General features: G+C 39.1%; 4 protein-coding genes across 6 annotated transcripts in view; 2 read left to right on the forward strand and 2 right to left on the reverse strand.

Moving 5' to 3' along the window:
- The window catches only part of tmem163a (transmembrane protein 163a), a 44690-nt gene extending 43288 nt beyond the window's left edge, over nt 1–1402 (reverse strand). The window contains exon 1 of the mRNA XM_057335980.1: nt 1038–1402. The gene's annotated coding sequence lies outside the window, so the exon portion shown is untranslated. The remainder of the gene's footprint in view (nt 1–1037) is intronic.
- ccnt2a (cyclin T2a) lies at nt 642–9637 on the forward strand. Of its 3 annotated transcripts, none has more exons than XM_057335974.1 (10): nt 645–855; nt 1441–1522; nt 1824–1979; nt 2335–2395; nt 2761–2823; nt 3029–3074; nt 5522–5685; nt 5794–5864; nt 7159–8239; nt 8335–9637. In XM_057335974.1, the coding sequence occupies exons 1-10, from the start codon at nt 698–700 to the stop codon at nt 8400–8402; spliced, it is 1950 nt and encodes a 649-aa protein (XP_057191957.1). In that variant the 5' UTR covers nt 645–697; the 3' UTR covers nt 8403–9637. The 3 variants fall into 3 exon arrangements, with proteins under 3 accessions (XP_057191956.1, XP_057191957.1, XP_057191958.1); XM_057335975.1 differs by having other exon boundaries at nt 1824–1952; XM_057335973.1 differs by having other exon boundaries at nt 642–855; nt 1824–1952; nt 7159–9637.
- A 112-nt stretch (nt 9638–9749) lies between these two features.
- On the reverse strand, nt 9750–20363 carry LOC130555606 (mitogen-activated protein kinase kinase kinase 19-like). The gene is made up of 14 exons (XM_057335971.1): nt 19020–20363; nt 18191–18381; nt 17835–18026; nt 17465–17619; nt 17189–17301; nt 16736–16827; nt 16199–16244; nt 14509–14590; nt 13946–14136; nt 13325–13368; nt 11341–13242; nt 11143–11253; nt 10065–10762; nt 9750–9921 (listed from the first exon to the last, which is right to left on the reverse strand). Exons 2-14 carry the CDS (start codon nt 18359–18361, stop codon nt 9831–9833), a joined length of 3888 nt encoding a protein of 1295 aa, XP_057191954.1. The 5' UTR covers nt 18362–18381; nt 19020–20363; the 3' UTR covers nt 9750–9830.
- A 264-nt stretch (nt 20364–20627) lies between these two features.
- Nucleotides 20628–21595, forward strand: part of kif5c (kinesin family member 5C) — a 28716-nt gene continuing 27748 nt past the window's right edge. The window contains exon 1 of the mRNA XM_057335972.1: nt 20628–21073. Within this exon, the coding sequence (XP_057191955.1) occupies nt 20948–21073 (126 nt within the window). The 5' untranslated portion in view covers nt 20628–20947. The remainder of the gene's footprint in view (nt 21074–21595) is intronic.

The raw sequence follows: 21595 nt of genomic DNA on the forward strand, positions 1-21595 counted from the left end.
CACGAATTTAAAGGCTGCTATTGGACATTAAAGGTAAACGTCATATTATGCGACTACGCATTATTTTACGGAGAGCTTACGAACTTACTAGCTACGTTCTGCCTTAAGACCAAAAGGTGCAACCGAATAACATACAAGCTAGAAGTTACTAAGTCTCTAGTGTGGACTTTACATTTACATTAAAGAAAGAACTTACGAATGGCTGGTGCAACCCTACCCTGATCCTAAAGACATAACGTACAATGTAACGTTACTATGTTTTACCAAGACCAGTTTACTCTACACGTAAAACTGTGCGCAGGTAACGTTATATTTGTAAACCACTTTTCCCTACCCCAACAAACATATGAAGACCAAAAACACCGTATTTATGTTGCGGCAGGTGGCGTTTCGAGATGCAAATGTGTACGTGAACACATTTATATCTATGAGTGAACAGCTAAATAAATATTTTTAACTTTTAAATCTTTACCTAGCAACGCTGCTCCGTGCCATTTTTGCAAAGCGTCGAGCGTTGCGTTGAAACCCTTACACGATTCTTGTGAAAAATTCACATAAACAAACGATACACATCCATGAACATAAACTACATTTCCCAGCATCACCGGTCGCGTGTCCTACGTCGTGCGTGACGTAAGTGCGAAGCGTGAGTCCGCTCGTACGTGACGTTCGCTTTCTGTTCGTCTGCTGGACGGTAATGGCGGCTTGCCGGGGATCATCGTCCAAATGGTTTTTCACCCGGGAGCAGCTCGAAACCACCCCGTCCCGCCGCTGCGGAATGGAGCCAGACAGAGAGCTGTCGTATCGACAGCAGGCCGCAAATCTAATTCAGGACATGGGTCAGAGACTAAACGTGTATCCTTCAGACGCGCTGATCAACAGCAGGCCTGATATTGTCTCACTTTTACTGTTTGAATTGCTGTAATATCAATAATCTCTAGTAATTTCGGTGATATAGTTTGTTAACTGAATATATGTAATATCTATGGAATTCCTCAATTCTCGACCAAACCCCGTTAACGTTAGATCTAACTTACACAGCGCGCGTTTGTCTCTTGCGCGGGCGCGTTGTTGTTAATCTTTACTGTTGACATTTGCCAACTTCGTGTACACACGCGACCCATCCCTTTGAAATTTCATTTGTGTGTTCGAAACACAAAATGTGTCCAATGGGTTTTTGGTTATTCCTGCCTCGTTGAATTCCACCCGCAGCTCAGGCGCGTGACAGCGAACAGCTCTCGTCCGCTGGATGTGTGTGATGTAAACGGCACGCCAACAGGCCAGTTTCTGAAAATAAGGCGGCACTTCCGTTCCCCGCGATTGTCAGGATACGTGTTATGTCATTGTTTAATTTTCCTTTTCCAAAACAACGGGGATTAATTGCAAGTCAGTTGTATTATTGTTTGTTATAATAATGTTCTCCTTGACTCTAAACATCAGTTCTCAACTCACAATAAATACTGCCATTGTTTACATGCACAGATTTTATATGTACCACTCTTTCACCAAATTCCACAGAAATGTAAGTCTTTCCATGAATGCTTTTTTCAACCATGATAATAACCTATCCTAAATGTAAGGAAGGTTGCTGTCAGTGGAACTGTTAGTGTAGTTTCCACAGTTCACTATTTATCCAAATTTAACTTAAACCACCTCAGCCAAACTGACGTAGTTCTTTCCTTCGTACTGAACGAGTGAATAGTAAAAGGAAGCTCTGTAGAACCTAAGAATATAAGTAAACTTGTATTAAACATCCTAAATGTAATAGCACGGTGGTTATTTGTTATATCTAGTTCACTCTGCTGTATTTTTTCCATCCACAGACCATCTCCCCAACAACATTATTTCTGGCTGCAAAAGTTGAAGAGCAACCACGGAAACTTGAGCATGTCATTAAAGTAGCACATGCATGTTTAAATCCCCAGGAACCTCCACTGGATACAAAGAGTAATGTAAGTCCACTGGATACAAAGAGTAATGTAAGTCTGGGGAATTCTGGGTATTGTTGTTTTTTATTTTCTGCATCACTTCCCTGTGTCTTTTTGTCACACTGGGTAATAATCACTCCACGAGAGTGTTTTGATTCTGCCTCCACGGAATCAGTTTTTGGCATCTAGTGTGTCAGTCCTGGGGTAGTTATAAACACTGTGTCCCACTCCCTCCTGAATTAAAAAATATTCTTGAGGGCACCAATTTGTAAAAGTGTTGCCTGTATTTATTTATGAAAGGGACATGATTTCAGCCAGAGTGGCTGAATAGAGTTCTGTCTATTGGTTAAGGAAACAGAAAAGACACATTACAAGCATCATGTAATGATTGTCTATTGAACTTCAGGCATACCTCCAGCAAGCTCAAGAGCTGGTGATACTTGAAACCATAGTGCTGCAGACTTTAGGTAAGTGGCCTGTATGGAAGGAGGTTACATATAACTATAAGAGTGAACAAGGAAGGCTTGCTTACTGTGGTTCACCTTTTGAAACCAGTAAGGATTTTGAATGGGAAAAAAGCAAATGTAGCTCCAAAAGGAGACACATTTGCACTCATAGAGTGGCAAGTTGAACTGTCATAATGTTTTTGGACTGTTGGTTTCGAGACTTGATGCAAATTCATTTGTATGTTACTTTGCAACAAGAAACATGGGAATCATTAATTCTGCATTGTTGTTTTTAACTAATGCATGATTTTTTACATGTTTGACAGGCGTCGAAGTGCATTATTGGCGATCGGTTATGAATGAAATTCATGTGCTTTATATTGCAGGCTTTGAAATAACAATTGAACATCCACACACTGATGTGGTGAAATGTTCCCAGCTAGTGCGAGGTATAGACTTCATACGTTCTCTACGACACCTTAATCCCTGTTAGATATAAAACACTGCTGACTTGTATTTTAAATCAAACTTTTGGCTTTTGAACTATGGCTAAGCATGCAGTGCAATGAGAGGTAACCAATGACCAAGCGTAAAAAGGTCGGTATGACTCGCTCTCACACTTACGCATCTCTTTCTGTCTCTTTTGTTTCACAGCAAGCAAGGATCTGGCACAGACTTCCTATTTCATGGCTACCAACAGGTTGTTATCCAGAACCTCATTTGTTGCACTGTGACTGCACACTATAGCTTCCTTAACTGCAGGTTACCCTACTAGTGTCCAACACCCTCCTCGCACCGGTGGCTACTGGGAGGCCCCCCCTCCCAAACATGCCCTCAGAGTGGGGCGGGGAGGGGGTTCGGCGACACCTGCCCCGGTTGCAGTGCGGTGTATTGTACAGGGGATTATTGTTGGCACAGAGGGGTTGAATGCACAATGTGAAGTGTAGTGGTGCTCTTGAACCTCACGTTTGCTCGGTTACAGAAGTGCATTTGTCTAAAAAAGACACTTTGGTAGCCTGAATAGCAGCTAAAGATTACACAGATGTAAGCATTACATAGAAGTTCTCACGGTAAGTACCCCAACCCCTTTGTTTTTTCCTATGATTTTGTTATTCTCAAAGTAAAAAAATGAACATTTGTTTTGGTCACAGTTTTTGTATTTAGACTATGTCGATATATTTTTTGTTTGTCAATCAGTGCCTGGCTTGATTTTAAGAATAAGACATCTGTTGTGTTTGGATTGTGATGTAGTTACGTGTTTATGCGAATAAACCCATTAAGGACCTGTTTAAAAATGTAAAATATTGAAAATATTAAATTCATTTTCCAATGGCTGTGCATTTTTATAGATATGATAAACTATAAAAGACTTCTGGTGTCAGATGTGAGACAAGATTTCAGGTGAAAAGGGTCCTTAAGGGGTGTAGTCTCCATTATAATTTACTTGTTTATGACAATTTAATTTTGTATGCGTTCCCCCCCCCCCAGTTTTGTTGTTTTGTTCTTCATTTAGTGTTAGGTTGTCTTTAGTATTTGTACCCTTGTTTACGTAGAGAGACTGCAGAAATGTCTGAACATGGGTCTGGAGCAGTATGTGTACAATGCAGCCTGTTGAAAGCTGAACGTTTTAAAGATGGTCATGAAATTTATAGTTTTACAGCTGTAAAGTGTGAAATCATTTTGCTCTTATTTTGTAAAAGCCGGTGTGTGAGGTTAAGATTATTTCCTTCTGTTGAATAAAGGAACAGTGTCTTGAACATATATATTATAGCATCTATCTTTGTTGTATTAATATTTTAAAACTCCACTAAGCCCATGTCCAAGCATTGATTATATTTTATGGCACACGATTACCATCCAGCTTTTGACTAAGGTTTTGTTTTGTTGGTTATTTATTTCAAATTTAAGTAAAACATAATTTTGTTAATGTTAGTATTTAGATAGAGGAATGCTTGATTTTTACTAGCTGCGTTAAGTGTTTTTTTTGCAGTTTGTATAGCAGAGCAAATGCATCCCTTTCACATACATTAAAATAGTATAATGTTGATTTTTTTTAGATGTTGGTAGAGGTTCACAAACAACAGAACAAGTACATAATGAGACCTTTTTGTCTTGCATGGACTGGTAGACATGGATGGTAATCATATGCTTGTGTGCTTTATTCTGTTGACGGCAGGCCTTTACGCCTGTCAATAAATCAAAGCTTTGTTTATTTTACTTGTATTCTGTTTACACTTGATTATGAGTAACATCCCTGTTGTATTTTTCTTGCACAGATTTGATTTCAACTGGTATATAATTTACAAAATTTTACAATCTATTCTACAATTTAAATGATTAATGTTTGGAAAGCTGTAGTTAAAGGTGTAGTTCACCGAAAAATGAAAATTCTGCCATCATATCCTCCCCATGTCATTTTAAACCTGTATGGCTTTCTTTCTTTCTTCTGCAGATCCCTAAAATAAGATATTTTGTAGAATGTTGGTAACCAACAACAGCGGGACCCATCCACTTCCATTGGTTTTGTGTCTACACAATAGAAGTGAATGGGTACCGCTGTTGTTCGGTTACCAACATTTTAAAAATATTTTATTTTGTGTTCTGCAGAAGAAAGAAAGTAATACAGGTTTGAAATTACATAATTTTTATTTTGGGGTGAACTGTCCCATTAAATGTTGTCTCATGCCTTTCAGTTTACACCCGTTCAATCTCTCTACCTCTAAGTACTATATAAAAGATGAGCAGTAGATTTGAATTCTTGTATTTTTCATCATCTTTTGTGGTGCGTTCAAATTTTGTGAATTTTATAATCATTTATAATAGTGTCGCCATGAAGCATAGGTCTTATTTCGTTAACACCAATCAAATGAAGAACATAGTGTCTTCTAAAATTCTTCGAAGTCTGCTTTCTGATGTTTGGTGCATCACTAGTGACACGGAATGTGAAATTGACAATACATTTTATGCTGCGAAGATTAACTGTGCAGGCAAAATTTAAAAGCAGTTACTCATAATTCAGGAGTTGTTTTGTTAAGCTTTGCTTATATATTTATGATGCAAAACATTCCATCTCTTCAGCAGGTAATCGCTTTTTTCTTTCTTTGTTGTCTTTCTCTTTTTTTTCCCTATGACATGCTGCTCTTGCAGTCTGCACCTCACCACCTTCTGCCTACAGTATAAGCCCACTGTCATTTCCTGTGTCTGCATTCACCTGGCATGCAAGTGGTCTAACTGGGAGATCCCTGTTTCCACTGATGGAAAGCACTGGTGGGAGTATGTGGACAGCTCAGTTACACTTGAGCTTCTGGATGGTATGTGATATCATTTTATCATAAACTGGTTCCCCTGCCATGTTTGGGCATTGTGTTTGAAATCTCCCTCATCTGCCCAGGAACGCTCATTGCACTCTTGTGTTGTAGAACTGACCAACGAGTTTCTGCAGATTCTGGAGAAGACACCCAGCAGGTTGAAGAGAATTCGTAACTGGAGGGTAGGCGTTATATGATGAAATATAATATTATTATAAAATGTAGAGGTGCACCGATTGACCGGCAAGAGATCGGAATCGGCCGGTTTTTCGTATAATCGGCCCGGCCGGTTAGTCTCACGTCTCGCCGATTCCATGCCGATCTTCTGTTGCCCGTGATGCGGGCAAGAACGACACAGCCGTCAGTACACTCAAAGCCGCAAGTAAACATGTAAACGTGCGCGCGCACAGCCTGTCTTTCACAGCTCGTTTATACTCGCATGTGGGTCCACCGGACCGCGATTCTCTGCTGACTGACGAGCATCTCTCATATCCGCTGACTGCACACGCATCATGTACTGTACAGACAAAAAGGTGCACTGTAGTTCATCTCTCGCTGCTCCATCTACATGGGGTATGTATGCCAACAGTGATGCTATTAGCATCATGCTAAACTCTGACACATGCTAAACTCATGTTGAAGTCGTTCACTCTGTGTAAAACAAACGTAAATTCCATTCTACCAGATTCGTTGTCTTGCGTTAAAACTGTGGTCATTTCACCTAGGTAAAATGACATTCAACACGACTTCTGCTTGTTTTTAAAAATCCAAAATATAAAAGAATGAATAAATCAACCAATATATGTGATATATATATCTGATTGAGTTCTTTACTAACACAAAAAACTGCAAATACATATACATCTTTAGAGTAGAATTCACTCATAAGATTTTTAACTTTTTTATTGAAGTTGCAGCAAAAATCAACCCACTTCTTTTAATACTACAGACACAAGATAAAGACAATTTATTTTAAATTTCAGAAAAAATGAAATAAAGCAATGTTAGTTTCATAAACGGAAACAGACGAGAATAAAGTTAAAGTATTTTATTGTTATCTTAGACTTTTGTGAGATGAGTACAAAAATGAAAAAGGTAAATTAAGTGACATGTTTAGTTATATTTTATTATTTGTACTTCTTTTCAGTCACAGAGTTTTAAGAGTTCAATTTAAGAGTTGTTTGGGAAAGAGAAGATTGTGTAATTTAATGCAGCTTAGAGAACTGCATTTAGGGAAATTGTAATGTTCAATCATTTATTCAATGAAAATAAAAAAAGTGTATTGAAGAAAAGTTAATATGGTTTTATATACAGTACACTGTCAATTATAGTTTGTGGACAGAAAATCGGAATCGGCAGGTTTCACTTTTAATAAAATCGGAATCGGCAAAAAAATTGCAATCGGTGCATCTCTAATAAAATGTCATGCATTTAGTGTCTTAGTGCCATTTCAAATTATTCATTGTCTATTTCTAGGCTACACAAGCTGCTAAAAAGCCCAAAAGTGATGGTCAGGCCTCCGACAGCAGCTCTTCAGCAGGACCCTCATCCCAGGACTCATCCTTGATGGATGTCTTACCTGGGGTCTCCTCGAATACAGCCTTCCCCAAAGCCTCCACGTCTTTTCCGCTGACCTTGCCTGGCAACCCAAGCAGCAGTCTTTCTCTTGATTCAATGGCCAACATGCAGGGAACCTCATACACGTACACCGCCCCCAGTGACTGGCCTCAGGACCAAATGCGTTCAGACCTCTATTCCGTCAAACAGCTTCCTCCACACTCCTCTATGCACCTGCACCGGCCTGACAAAAGCGCAGAGTTTAACCCTGCGAAACACGAACATAAAGCCAGCGGTGGGGCGAAACATCAGGCCACAACCAACCCACCGTCTGTGGCAACCCCTCAGAAAATGTCTCTGGACAAGTACAGGGAGAAACATGCTGCTGACCTGGCAGGGCAGAAACGCCGGCAAGACCAGCAGAATGCGGAGACTGAGTTTAGGGATGTGTATGGTGCTCCAGCAGAACACCGTAAGCACCTGCCCCAACATTCTCACGGGCTGCAGGGATTAAGCAGCAGTGCTGGAGCCGCCACCTCCTCGCCCTTGAAGATGAAGCTGCCCGTCCCCGGGCAGGACAAACGGGAGAAAGTACAGAGCTCCTTAAAACTCCGCCTTCCTGTCCCCTCCCAGAGCGAGAAGGGGGGGTCGAGTAAGGAGGAGCTAAAAATGAAAATTAAGGTGTCTTCTGATCGGCACAGCTCCTCGGACGAGGGTGCCGCAAAAAGCAAACATTCCAGCCCGCTCGTGAGCAAGGAGAAACACAGAGACCACTCGACCCATCGACATCACCACAAACACGGCCACTCCCACACGCACAGCGGCAATGGCAGGAGCGGCCTCGAGGCATCCGCTGGTTCGTCCCTTCGGAGCCCGGTTGGTCCCACTGCCGACGGGGCAAGCTCGGCTTCCAGCGCCGGTTCCACGCGTAAGAGGTTAAACCTCGAAGCCAGCCACAATCGCCACTCCAAAAAGAGCAAAAGCTCCAAGGGCGGCGCAGGTAGTTCCACTCTTTGTTCCTCTGTTCAGCAGTGTGTCTCATCTCACAACTTTGTTCTTAATCTTCCCTTCCCCCCTCCCCCTGTCACATACCAGGTGGGCTACGGACATCTCAGCACCCTAGTGAAACTGGACAGGATACCAGTGGAGAGCCACGGCCTTGAGGGTGCGCCGGCCTAGCTAACGGTCACCACACAGACTACAAAAATACTTTTAACATGCTTGATTTGCTGTTAAGTGCCCGAGGAATGAACTCTTGAACCTATAGGAAAAGAATATAAAGATGTAAACGAAAAATCAAGCAGAGTTCTCTTTATTACAGAGAAAATAATCAGGAATGTCAATGAAAAAGAGTTAAGAGAAAGAAAATAAAAATGCTTCCCGATCTTCTGGCAGTTCAGTTCAGTCTGGGCATCTCTCTGTGCTGCTTCGTCCTCACTATTCCCTCATAAGCAGTTGGTTTGTGTGCGTGAGCCGGTAAATGGGTGTTAGTCCAAAAAAAGAACATGTATCTTGAAAAGAGTGAAGTGTTATTCCCCCACAGTGATTATTTATAGAACATTTAAAAGACTGAAAGTAGCCTCTATATGACTGATGCTATCATTTGTTTAAATGCAATCAAGCATTTAAAGTTCCATAGTTCTTTGGATGTTTCTTTTTCCCATTTGATTCCATTTGAAAGTTGTTTACAGAGCGTTGAGAAAAATTCACATACATTTTTGTATGTTAAAAGCTGTACCATAACTTCTCAGGGCGGAGTTGCTTGTATAATATATATACATATATATATGGGGGGTGGATTTTGTGACTCAGTGTTAGAATCTATTATTGGCATTTCTAGCTGCATCCTTCCAGCGATGTTCTCTTGAACTGGTGTTCCTGCCTGGGTGGAGTAAACTACCATGCAATCCACACTCTGCCAGTTACCTGGCATGTTGTAAGAGGCCTTGAAATTTGTACCTTTTTTGACCTTCAAGCCGGATGCCAAAGGCTGTGCCTCAAAAAAAGTGCAAGCAGAGTTCTTCAAAGTTTACATAACCTTCGCTGTGAAGTGCATTTAATATATTTCTTAGCTTGAAGCAGTAGCCTCTTGTGCAACTCTGTAAACCAATAACAAATAACCATATAGGTGGGTGAGATTGGTTTTACGATTACGGTGTTGACCCAAAGAGTTGGGCTTTCAGAGGCCCGCAGTGCAACGTTATTTCTGAGAAAAAGATGAATGGTTTTGATCTTTGATTTTGATTCTTTTAAGTGAGAAGCTATGGGTAAATGAGGCCAGCATTGTTAAAACAATGAATAAGGCAAGTAAAACTGTTGGCACTAGTTTATTTTATTGTCTTTTCCCCCCCATTTTATTTAGATATAATAATAAATTCCATGGTTTCCACTACCTTAACCTCTGTCTTTGCGTATGTGATCATTTATTGTGTTAAACGTAATTGCACATTTATTATTTTTGTAACATTTTGTACACAATTTTATAAATTACATTTTGTCTATATGAAACTGTTATAGTAGTGTCACAAAATCAATTTGATTTGTATCGTTGTTTTGACAATGTCACTTTGGAAATGACAAAAACAGAAAGGTTAGTTAACAGTCCTTCTGCAGGCTTGGCTGTGATGAGAGATGAATGGATGTCTTAGCAGCTCCTTTGCAGATGGTCGTTCTCTTGGATCTCTGCAAAGAAAACAGGTTTTAAAAAAGAGCTGGAGCGAACTTTGTTTTTGGAAAATCTAAGCACCTTTGGTTATGATATTTCTTCATTTTTACTTTGAAATATTCTTTAAAAAACTAATATAAAATGTTTCATAAATGCTTACCTGGTTAAGCAAGCCTGGACAAAGTCTCTAGCATTTGTAGAGAAGTCATTAGGTAGAGAAGGCATCAAGCCCTTTCGAGCCCCGATGTAAAACAGGGCTGCCATCTTTGCCATGTGTGCCAAGGGTGGCTTTCCTGTAGCCATTTCAAACATAGTGCAGCCAATGCTCCAAATGTCTGATTTTCGTCCATGGCCTGTCTCATTGATCACCTCCGGTGCCATCCAGTATGGGGTACCATGCACAGATTTCAAAAGGTCACCCTTACTTCCACTCAAAGTCAGACAGTTTATTCGGCGAGCGCAACCAAAGTCAATTAGCTTGACTACTCCAGTGGGCATAAGCATGATGTTGTTCCCTTTCAGGTCCCTGTGGATGACTCTGTTAGCGTGAAGATAGGCAACCCCCTCTAGAATCTGTCGGGTGTATAAGGCAAACACTTTCTCGGGCAGCGGTCCAAACCTGCCCAGTATACTAGCAATGGAACCACCTGGAACATACTCCATGAAGATGCATACAATGTTCTCAGATAGAGCTGTGCCCAAGAAACCAACAATGTTAGCGTGTTGAAGGTTCTTAAGAAGATCCACCTCTCTCTCCAGTCGGTCATACTCTCTTTCTGAAATCTCTGAAGTTGAAGCGTCTAATACTACCTGTTTGACTGCGATCAGTTGACCTTGACTAGTTAACCCACAGTACACCTGTAGATGAAGATACAGAATACAATGAGAACTTTAGTCTTGGAGAATATTTTGTATCAGGTTTCTTTACAGAGGTTTGTGTTTTGTGTTTCATTAGTATTAAAGGAATAGTTCATCCCAAAAAAAAATCTGTCATCATTTATTCATCTCATGTCGTTAAAAACATGTACATGACAAAAAAGATCTCCGTGTGTTTGTGTTCATACAATGGAAGTCAATGGGGGGCCCAGTGTTGTTTGGTTACCAGCGTTTTTCAGAATATCTTTTTTTGTTCTGCAGAAGTCGTACAGGTTTGAAATGACATGAGGATGAATAAATGATGAAAGATTTTCATTTTTTGGGTGAACCCTAAGTTAGAAGCAAGAAGTAGTTACACCTACTGTTCCATAGGCTCCTTTCCCCAGAACTTCTCCTTTTGTCCATGTGACAGCTGCATCATCTGAACACGATCTCGATCTCTGAGCATATTTCAGTTCACCTGAGGAAATGTCCTGATGGACAACAGAAACTTAACATAATGGTTCATTGGACATTAAAGTCAGTTGTATGTTCAAGTTAAATATCTGTTTGCAGTTTACCTCATTTAACAGTTTCTTGAATTTTGAAGGTAAGCCATTACTAAACTCCTTGCCATCGTACTTTTCACTCTCAAGTGTTTCAGCTTCTCTTTCCTCCAGTGATATTAACCCCTTTGCCAAAGACCGGAGCAAGTCTTCTGTGAGAGGTCCATCACCCACCTCCTCTAGAAACTTCTGATATACAGGTGATACTGTTCTGTCACTTGTCCATGTGTTGATCAGAGGTTGTGCTAGAAGTCTGCTCATGCTCGATATTTCAGGTTCACCCGTGGTACCTAAATTAATTGGAGTCTGTGGCTCTTGATGTGTTGTAGAGTGAATGAGGTGCGCTTCAGATCTTGTGACAGAACTATTTTGTTGGGGAATATTTGGTTTGGAGAAAGTGTTTGAAAGAACTTCTTCAATCACTGACAGTATGGGACTGTTTTGTCTTTTAATAACCCAACTAGAAACATCCTTGCCATCATCTTCAGTAAATGGGATTTTGGAGTTTTCCTGCTCTTCCTCTGCCTCGCAATCCGAAGTTACATTGTGACGTTTATTCTCTGAAAAAGGTAGATGCTTTTTTATCCGTTTTGGAACACTATCCCTTCTCTTGTGTTGCCTGCATTTAGCCCGGCTGTATCTTCCAGATTGAGATTCCTTGAGTTTTCTTCTGTTAATTTCTGTTGTTTTGTGCCCTCTTTGTTTTCCATTGATTTGTCTGTTAACTTGAAGTGATGTATGGCCCGGTTTGGTTTTCTCAGCTGAATTGTCCACTCTAAGATTTTCATAGACTGGAGTTGCAAACATTTCATAAATCGTTGGACCTTCATCGTCCTGACTGATCTTCAGAAACATGTCGTTGTACGTGACGTGATCCACAGCAGATTTTGCTCGCAGTGTTGCTCCTGATACTGGCTTTTTGGAGGGTCCTGCACTTCTCAGATTTCTGTGAAATTGCTTTTGACTGTTAAAGCTCGCTTTCTTGTCATCACAACTCAACCTTGTGTCTTGACGAGTTTCAGAGACCATCTTTGTGGTTGTGACTTCATCTGTGTTTTTTTTGCAAGCTGTTGGTGTCATCCTTGGCAAACATGATTTGTTTGGGGTCTCTGCTGCAATAGCTACACATGAGGGCTTGTTTTCTCTGAGCTTCACCTTGGAGTGAATTGGTGAATTTATCCTGGTGCTTGTAGTTTTTCCAGTACTCTGATTTCTGTGTCCCAAAATATTGAATGACTGATTTGTGTGAAAAGATGCTTTGCATTTTCTGTCATTTCTTTTGGTGGCCTTTACTGGTTTGCTCTTTTCATTTAGAATTTGATCTACTCCAAATTCTCTGAGGTGCTTTTCATTTGAATTAACATAAGATCCATTATCTCTTGCTCGTGTGGCTGTGCTTCTGGGTTCATTGCGATATGTATCAATATTTTGAGACTTTTTCTGAAGTTCCTCAAAGTTTGCACTTGTTTTGGAGACATTCCTCACTTCAGCATCTACCTGTCTATCAATGATTGATTCGATAGGTTTATTATCTTTTCTATCATCTGAAATGATAATGTCTTTGTTTCTTATAGTATTAATTTCAGAACTGTTTAAATCTTGAAAATCCAAATGAGATACCAATTCCAGTTCCCTGATTATTGTGTATGTCTCTTGAGGAACATTCTCCTCCTCTTCTTGGCTGCTACTGCTGCAGGAATGACTCTCCTCACTGCCTGCTCTGGTGCTTCTGGATCTTCTAAAAGGTAGCCTGGAGATCCTTTCCACTTTTTGTCTGCACTCGGACGAGAAAGGGAAGGTGCTTGGTGGCTTTATAGGTGGTGGGTGCTCAATACTTGTAGTAGCAGGGACATTTCTATATCTACTGTCGAGCGGCGCTAGATGTTTAGGTGTCCTAAACATGGTTGGTAGTGCCATCTGGTAAAACACAACAATAAAAATTTTAAAGGCTTGGGTTTAAGTGTTTGTGTCATAAGAAAAGGATATTTGCTTTTCTTACCTTTTGTGAGATAACTTCATCCTCTGTATCGGCACATCTAAGCCCTGTAGTTCATTGAAAAGTGTTTATCATATACTTTATCTTTATGTGGTTCATTTTAATCGCATTAACTTTAATTCAATGAGAACACAATTCCTAAGACTCCTAAACCTATCTCAGACTGCCTATCTCTGTTGCTAAGCAGGTGAGGAGACAGCTGTTCTCAGCTACATTAGTTGATCTTTACACTTTAAGATCTTGGAAAGACTGTATTATGACAGTTTAATGTTACCTGGGATTATGATCTTTCTCAAATTATTTCGTCCCTGACATTAGCTCAAACTCTGGGTGATACAAGTTGTCTTTTAATCATACCGTAGACTTACTGCTAACAGACCCTTAGACTGAGGGTCAAATTAATGTTCTTGCACAAGAACACCAATGAGGCTAGTTAACGTGCAACCATAAAAACACCGGTGCACATACCCTCCATTATTCTGACACTTCTGTCTACTGTCACTTATTTTGAATGCAAGGCCAGTTTGGGTTTTGTGCTCAGTTGAAATGTCACACTGTGTTTGTATATCTGTATGTTAGTATAAATCGAAAAGTGTTTTTACAGTAACATCTGCCTATACTTACTGTTATGAATGTTAGCCCGTGCTTGCAGCAACAAACTTGCATCAAGAGCAGGTTCCATCAGCGTTGATGTCAACTTGCTGAGCTGGGTACAGACAGGTACCGAAGAAGTCATTTTAAGTGATGGATGGAAGGGCCTTATTTTGTCCCAGCTTTTTCTGCTGCCCCATAGGCTGGGCAGGGATGAAGTGCGACTGTGTAAAAATAATATGCATAAGCCACGTTCATTTTACAATGTTCATTTATAAATACAAAAGAATGTTGCTAAGAAGTAAGGGCAAAGCAAACAGGTTTTCTCAGTTCTCTGTGAATAATGGCACACACTGAAACCTCTCTGTTATGCTGATGACTGCTTGATCCTGTAACCAAACACCTCTGTACTGTCTTTGTGTAAAAATAAGAGAGCGTCACTGAATGTCTTTCATACAAGCCAGATTGTGAAGTATTTTATATTTGTACAGGTGCTGTTGTTTAAGGGATTTCTTCATTTGTAATTGGCTCTCTTTGTTTATTCAAATGCTAATTTAGCTTGATGTGGAAGTGATGAGTAGAATCAGCTGGCTAACCTGCTCTGTTTCCTCTCATCACTGCTGTATCTTCTGATGGTTATCTTTGGCTCCATTGAACCCTCAGAGTAGATCCTGTTATCTGCAGACACACAAATTCACTTTGGGTGAAAAGGGCATGTGTAAGCCACCCCGTGATCATCAGCCTATACTGTAGTATAGATGTAATATATCAAATATTGTAATGCAAATTAATTCTGAAGTTCTCCATTGTATCCAAATCTATTCAGGAACACAAAGACAGATATTTGCAAGAAGCAACTGACATTTCTGGGCCATCATTGACTACCACAGTATTGTATTTATTGTATTATTTTTTTGTTCTGTTGAACAGCTCTGGGGCACCTTTGACTACTATTAAATTTTTTCCTGCTATGGCCCCTGAACTGTCAGTTGCTAACATTCTTCCAGATATCTTTGTGTTCAACTGAACAAATAAATGTATACAGGTTTGGAACAACAAAAGGGTAAGTAATTCATGACAGAATTTTAATTTTGGGGTGAACTTTTCTGTTGTTTTTTTACCGATTTTCCACGTATAATGTAAAAAATCGGAATTGTACAGTTTTTTTACGGATTTTTCATGTATTTTGAAATACGGTCAAAAACGTACATTTACAGAAAAGACCGCAAATTTACAAGAAAACCAGTAAAAACATTATTTTACAGTTTATTTCTGGCGCCCCAGCTGCCAGAACATTTCAGGGTTTTTTTACAGGATTTTTTTAGTTTATTTTGGAAATTGGTCGAAAACAGTAAAATTACAAAAAAGCCTTCAAATTTACAAGAAAAATGTGGAGAAAATTTCATTTTTTCGTATTTTTTTAGTGTATCCCTTCAATGTATAACCCATAGGGTTTGTCCATTTTTGACCCAATGCTCTATTAAATAAACCCATAATGTTTTAGAGTGTTGTTGTTCTCCAATGCATCCAAATGTATAAACCATTTTCCAACATGTAAACAAAACTAACCCAGAAGCCTTTTTTTGACACATTTGAACACAAATGTTAGAAGAAAATAGAACAAACAGAACACATCAAAATGTCAAGAGGAAAAGCATTTTTTGTTTATGTCTTTAAAATAGCCAATATTGAACTATGAGCGCAAATGTATAACAAAATGAAGAAATTACTGTGAAAATGTTCGTACAATCCCAATATCCACTGTCCTGGCAGTAATTCACCTGCCAGGATCTTTATTAACAGGTGTGTTTGGGTCGAATTGGAGTTAGACTCAACACACAAAAACATCACCTTGAGCAAGCAAAAATGTATACACATACATATAAACACATACAAAATGTTTTACCTTTTTTTCCAAATTGGGGTTTTTGAAAAAGCCTCACCAAAACTAAGTATTTTACGGTCCTTCTTGAGTCTTGGGATAGGAAAGGTTCTCTGTTGACGACTGTAAAGACCTAATAAGTCGCTTAGAACAGAGAAGCCCAAAAAGCCAAGTCAGACACTCCCCTGACATTGTCATGGATCTCTTGAGGGATTGGCTGAGAGTGTAAGATTGCTTTTTCAGGATGGTGAAAGCAGCAACCAATGGGCGTGTATGAAAGCCCAAAAGACACAGAGAGCCACTGTCCTTCAGGAAAAAAACTGCAGTTGTTCCTCTGGCATTCTGTAATCTCTTCCTTCAGAGGAAAATAACAAATGATTTGTGTAGTATAGTTGTTGACTCACCTTGGTATATGTCTGCTTGGGCAACTATAATCTCAGATGACTCTGTCTGCATAAGAGAAAAATGTTGTATTTGTAGTGCATTGGATATACAATAAGGAAACTAAATATGAAAATGTTTTAAACACGTAGACAAAGTAAAGTAAACACATAACAAAACTATTAAAGCTATGAGCTTGACTATTCCTTAAATACAATGACCTCTTACATTATCACGCCTGATTAATTCACCTGTTGACTGCTGACCATCTGGAGGAGATCCATTCATTCGGTTAAAATCGTCATTAACCAGCTGTAATGCCTGACAGCAGTGACTAAGGCTCAGTCAAATGGAGCACAATAAAAAGCTATACAAAATTTGGGACTATACTGTAAGTTCCATTTTATTGTCATGTAGTTACAATCTTCATCCAGTTAGCAGAAATTTTAGTAAGTTTGCCTACTTTTGTTTTGTTTTTGTTCAAAGAAAATAGATTACTCTATGGTAAGCTAAAATTCGTATCAGTAAGTAAAAGAGTGAGAGATTTAGAGACCCCTGACCTTCATCTCAGGTGTGCAACAGTCACGTGTAGGAGAGCAGCTGGGGGTTATGGCTGGATTCCCAGGCCAATAACATTCCAGACACGTAAACACTGTTTCTCAAGAATACAATGGAAATACAAAAATGAGTTTGCACATTAGGAACATAAACACTATTCTTATTAAACTGCAATTGCACACTTAACAATAAATGTGCTACAAAGGTTCTTTACGCCATTTTTGGTTCCCCAAAGAACATTCTTTTCTTTTGTGGAAAAGGTTCTTTATGGAACCATACAGCATACAATGGTTATTTGGCATGGTTTAGCATCTTTATTTTTAATAGTACATAGTGGATACATTGGAATGTAAATAAATAAAAAATACATAAACTTTTATAACAATTAAATGAATGTAACAATACAACAATGGTTTAAATAGTGTTTCTAGTTGAAATGCAAAGCAGCGTTTTACCTGCTTGTGTCGCAGAATCCATTATTCTGAGAAGTTCTTCTTTTTTAGAGCTCCTGATCTGAGAGATGTACCACAATGCACTGTGACCTCTTTGGTCTATGATCTTTGTGTCACTGAAAAAGAGGAGGCGGTAATTTTGTGATATTTATTCAAGCACTATTTATTTATCCATTACTGTCTGCACATTCCCAATATTATAGGTCTATTTATCTTTTTGATACAGATCCAAGATCAAGAAACTGATCTGATTAAATGAAGAGAAGATTGTTTACTTACACTGAAAGAGACATAAGTTCCTTCACCACTTCCACAGGCTGATATTTCCATGGCAACTGCAGTCCTTCAAACAGATCTACATCTCTTACAGCCTGCATTAGAGGGGTCAGTCCATCTCTGTTCTGTTTATTAAAGTCCAACAAGTCTGTCTGGGCCTGTGGCACACAACCATGCATTGTTTGTTGAAATGCACTGCAGCTAAGTAGCTTTTTCCTTGAGGGAAAACATCTTGTTCTCTCGTGACAGTTGGCCAATACAGATCCACCAGAGAACTCCCTACGGAGTCTGACCTGCTTTGTCTGAACCTAGTGTTGGTATCACATATCAAACAGTCAAAAGGCAAGTGGAAGTTGAAGTCTGAACTGCTCACCATCAGGTCCTGTAGACTGCAGGGGTCTCCCCTCCAGGCGGCATCTGAGAGCTGCATCTGGTGGGGTAAATTTCTGATCAAGGCCGATAACAGCTCCCCCTCGAGTGCTGGCTGACTAACATGAAGAGCTGTCTGGTTGTTATGGTTACAGAGGGTGGCATCTGCTCCTCTTTCCAGAAGAAAACGCATCACCTGTGTTCACAGAGGAAGAAATTAAAACGAATTATTCACTGATGCATAGGATTGCATTATACATGTCAACCATATTCTAAGCAATATATTGCACTTTTTTTGCATTGCTACGTGCAAGTCACCTACAGCATTAGTTTTCGTCATATCATCCCATTATCTCATACCATAGTAAGACCCATCCTGCAGGCACTAATAAGAGGAGTGCAGCCATCTGAATCATGTGGCAGATCTATTTCTTCCCAGCAGTAGAGTCCCTGCTCCAGCCCCAAAGTCACGGCCTCAAGATCTTCCTTTAACAGAAGCTCCACAAGTCTGCTTCTTTCATGGCTCCCCATACTTCAGTGTTCTAGAATATCTACAAAAACATTTCATTTATCCAGTTATGGTGCGCTTAAAAGGATGGTAAACAAGATTTTTTGATGAACATAACATCAGACCCCATGGATTTCCATTGTATGGACGTAAAACCACTGGGAGATTTTTCTAAATATCTTCTTTTACGTTATAAAGAAGAAAGAACGTCATGAAATTGATGAACTGATGTACTGTTCTTTTAATGTAGGCTTGCCTTTCTAAGTATTTTTAGCACTATGGCAAAAAGTTCTGCATTGTTGCCACCACGTGGTTGTGTTTGTGACAGTCTCATATATACAGTACAGTGCAGTAAATGATCACAACACAGATTGAGCATGAGTAAAATTTGAGGTATTTTACTCCTCAAATGACAATCAAATAATTAGATCATGTTATTTTATTGTACTTAGTTTCTTCTTTATTGACAACCATACAAATTGTATAGTATCCAAAGCATCATTGAATTTATTACTGAATAGAGATATACAAGAATATAACTTACTCATCAGAGATGCTTATAAAGTTCATATTGCATAAATCACTCTAGAACTTCATAAGACAAATTACTCAATGTTAAATTAAGTTTAATAAACAGGAGAAGCCTCTTGCTGTTATTTATATTTAATGTGTTAGACTCACCCGTGCCAGCTGTTTGTTGTCCATCATCTGGATTAAAATTTTGCAGTTAAATGACCAAACAGTTCCTTTATTTACGTCCTTGTGTTTTTAAGGGTCAGCGCTTTGTCTTCATTGCGTCTTTATGCCTCAAGCAGCTTTGAGTTTACAGCTCGTTGCCAGGGTGACAGTAGCTTTGGCATGAAAACAATGAACTGACTGTGAGTGCTTTGTTTTGGTTTTAAAAGGGGAAGTGTGCAGAAATGTCAATAGAAGCGGTTGTTATGATAATGTACACCATATCTTTCTATAAAAAATGTCTCTTTTTTATTACATAAAGACAAGCTAATATACACTAGTATACTGCAGAAATACAAATATACCTGCTATGCAAATAAAGTTAAACATTGCAAAACCTGAGTGTTTCTCATACAAACTTAAATAATAAAACAATGTCATATGTAAACAACTCCCAAGTTTGCTCATTGCGTGTATGTTTGTGCAGAAGGTGTCTGGCAGTCAGTTTGTGGGAGATTGCAAGATCACTTAAATTAAAACTATTGTCATTTGAACATTTTTTAATAAAACAATGCATTTTTAGATGTTGCTTAGCATTTAAGGAAGCTAGGACAACCATTTATGAGTATTACATTTTATTAAAGAACGCCTGTGCTGTTTAAGGTGTGTAATGTCATGTCAAACATCTAAAAGCTTTTGTCAATCCAAAACGCTTTATACTAAAGATTATTTGGAAAAAAAAAACAATACAGGACAAGAACAAGATTCAAATGTAATGCTAAAGAATAATTTCTACAACAAAATGTCTCAACAATGTGCATTAGCAAAACCTGGCAGGAAAAAAAACAGAAAGTAAACACACAGTATACACCAGTGGTTCTCAAACTTTTTTGTTGTAAGGCCCCCTTTGTGTAAAGTGCATTGCTTTGCCGTCCCCCAAATAAAGACTTATAATCTTAAACTTAAAATTTTAATTAAACCAAGAAAATATTCAGTTAAACAATGCTAAAACATCAATTCTTTTGGTTGGTAATGTTGTTTTTCTGATGTTTGATTGCACAAAATGTATGATAAATATCTATATTTCTAAAATGCCACAAAATCTGTGGCCCCCTGGAACCATCTTGGGGCCCCCCAGGAGGCCACAGCCCCCAGTTTGAGACCCACTGGTATACACAACCAGACAAAACTATTGTAGAGATGTACAATACATGTACAACGCTTCGGAAACTTCCATTATTAATAACAGTAAAACCTACAACATCTGAAACAACCTTTTTGATAAATAAAAGCAACAATTTCCATCCTTGTTCAAATCTCGTTTCAAGTGATTACTGAATGAAACGAAAGGGCGCCCCCTAATGCAGGACTATCAAATATCACAGGCTCTTTATCGGGCCAGCAATGTTTCATTGTTACTTCTATTTTAAATAATTTATAATTTAATAACCAATTTATTTATCTAACTATTCCAATACTTCACAAAATATCAAAAAACTCCTCAAGTGTGCATTTGGCAGTCATGGTCAGCTCTGTGTAGAGGCGCTGTTGGATAGCATAAGCGTCAGTGAGGGACCGGCCCATCACACACGCAAGGCAGACAGAACAGAAGGTGGACTGACCGGTGCTGATGCTGATCGAGCGCTGAAGGTGGACTCGGATTTAACGCCAACGAATACGACGTTTTCATTTCACCAAATGATTTTTTGATCTATTCATTGATTTTTAAAACGGATTCCAGTAGTTGCATAGTGTATTCTGCGAAGTTGTTTTCATTTTTGAAAGCTTAATTCGCCCACGCATCGGCGCAACTGATAAGCATCAAGATACCACGATTGTTTGATTGATGCGCCTGTCTGCAAAGTTCTGGGTGGACGCCAAGATCTGCTGACCAGAGAAAGTTTCGTTGAATTAAATCAGACCTATCATACAGGATGGCGGATGCGTCTGAATGTTGTGTAAAGGTGATGTGTCGATTCAGGCCACTTAACGAATCGGAAATCAGAAGAGGTGACAAATACATCCCGAAATTCAAAGGAGAGGACACCGTCGTGATTTCGGTAAGAGTTCTTCAGAGCGCACAGTGTTATCAAGGTGCACAGAAAGTTAAGCATTTTTATTAGGTTCTCTGTTTTTCTTTGTGTAGTTAGTTGTATGCATGGTTTCCACCGTATCAATTTCCTGGATAAATGATTGCGGTCAACTCATATCCGTTTGGGGGAAATCATATCCATGCTGTTCCGAGTCTTGGATAACAGCTAGGGAATAGCAGCTTCTAATGCTTCCAGTTAGTCGTCAGTGTTCGATTTGCTCCTGTTATTTATAACCCAACATCTCATTTCATTCAAAACATTGATTGGCTTGAAAATACTAATGGCCGTTCGTGTAATAAACATTTATCGATAACCACACAATTTTGATATGCCGTCGTTTGTTTTACTTTAACGAGATTGGGCTGTTTAAATTTTGTAGTTTGGTTTGGTCCCCAAACAATATAAATACATGAGACAATACGCGAAACTATAAAATTGATCTCGATCAAGTAAACAGTCTCCTCGAAGTTGAAGACTCTTATCTGCACC

The sequence above is a fragment of the Triplophysa rosa genome, linkage group LG6 (genome assembly GCF_024868665.1).
Source record: "Triplophysa rosa linkage group LG6, Trosa_1v2, whole genome shotgun sequence".
NCBI lineage: Eukaryota > Metazoa > Chordata > Actinopteri > Cypriniformes > Nemacheilidae > Triplophysa > Triplophysa rosa.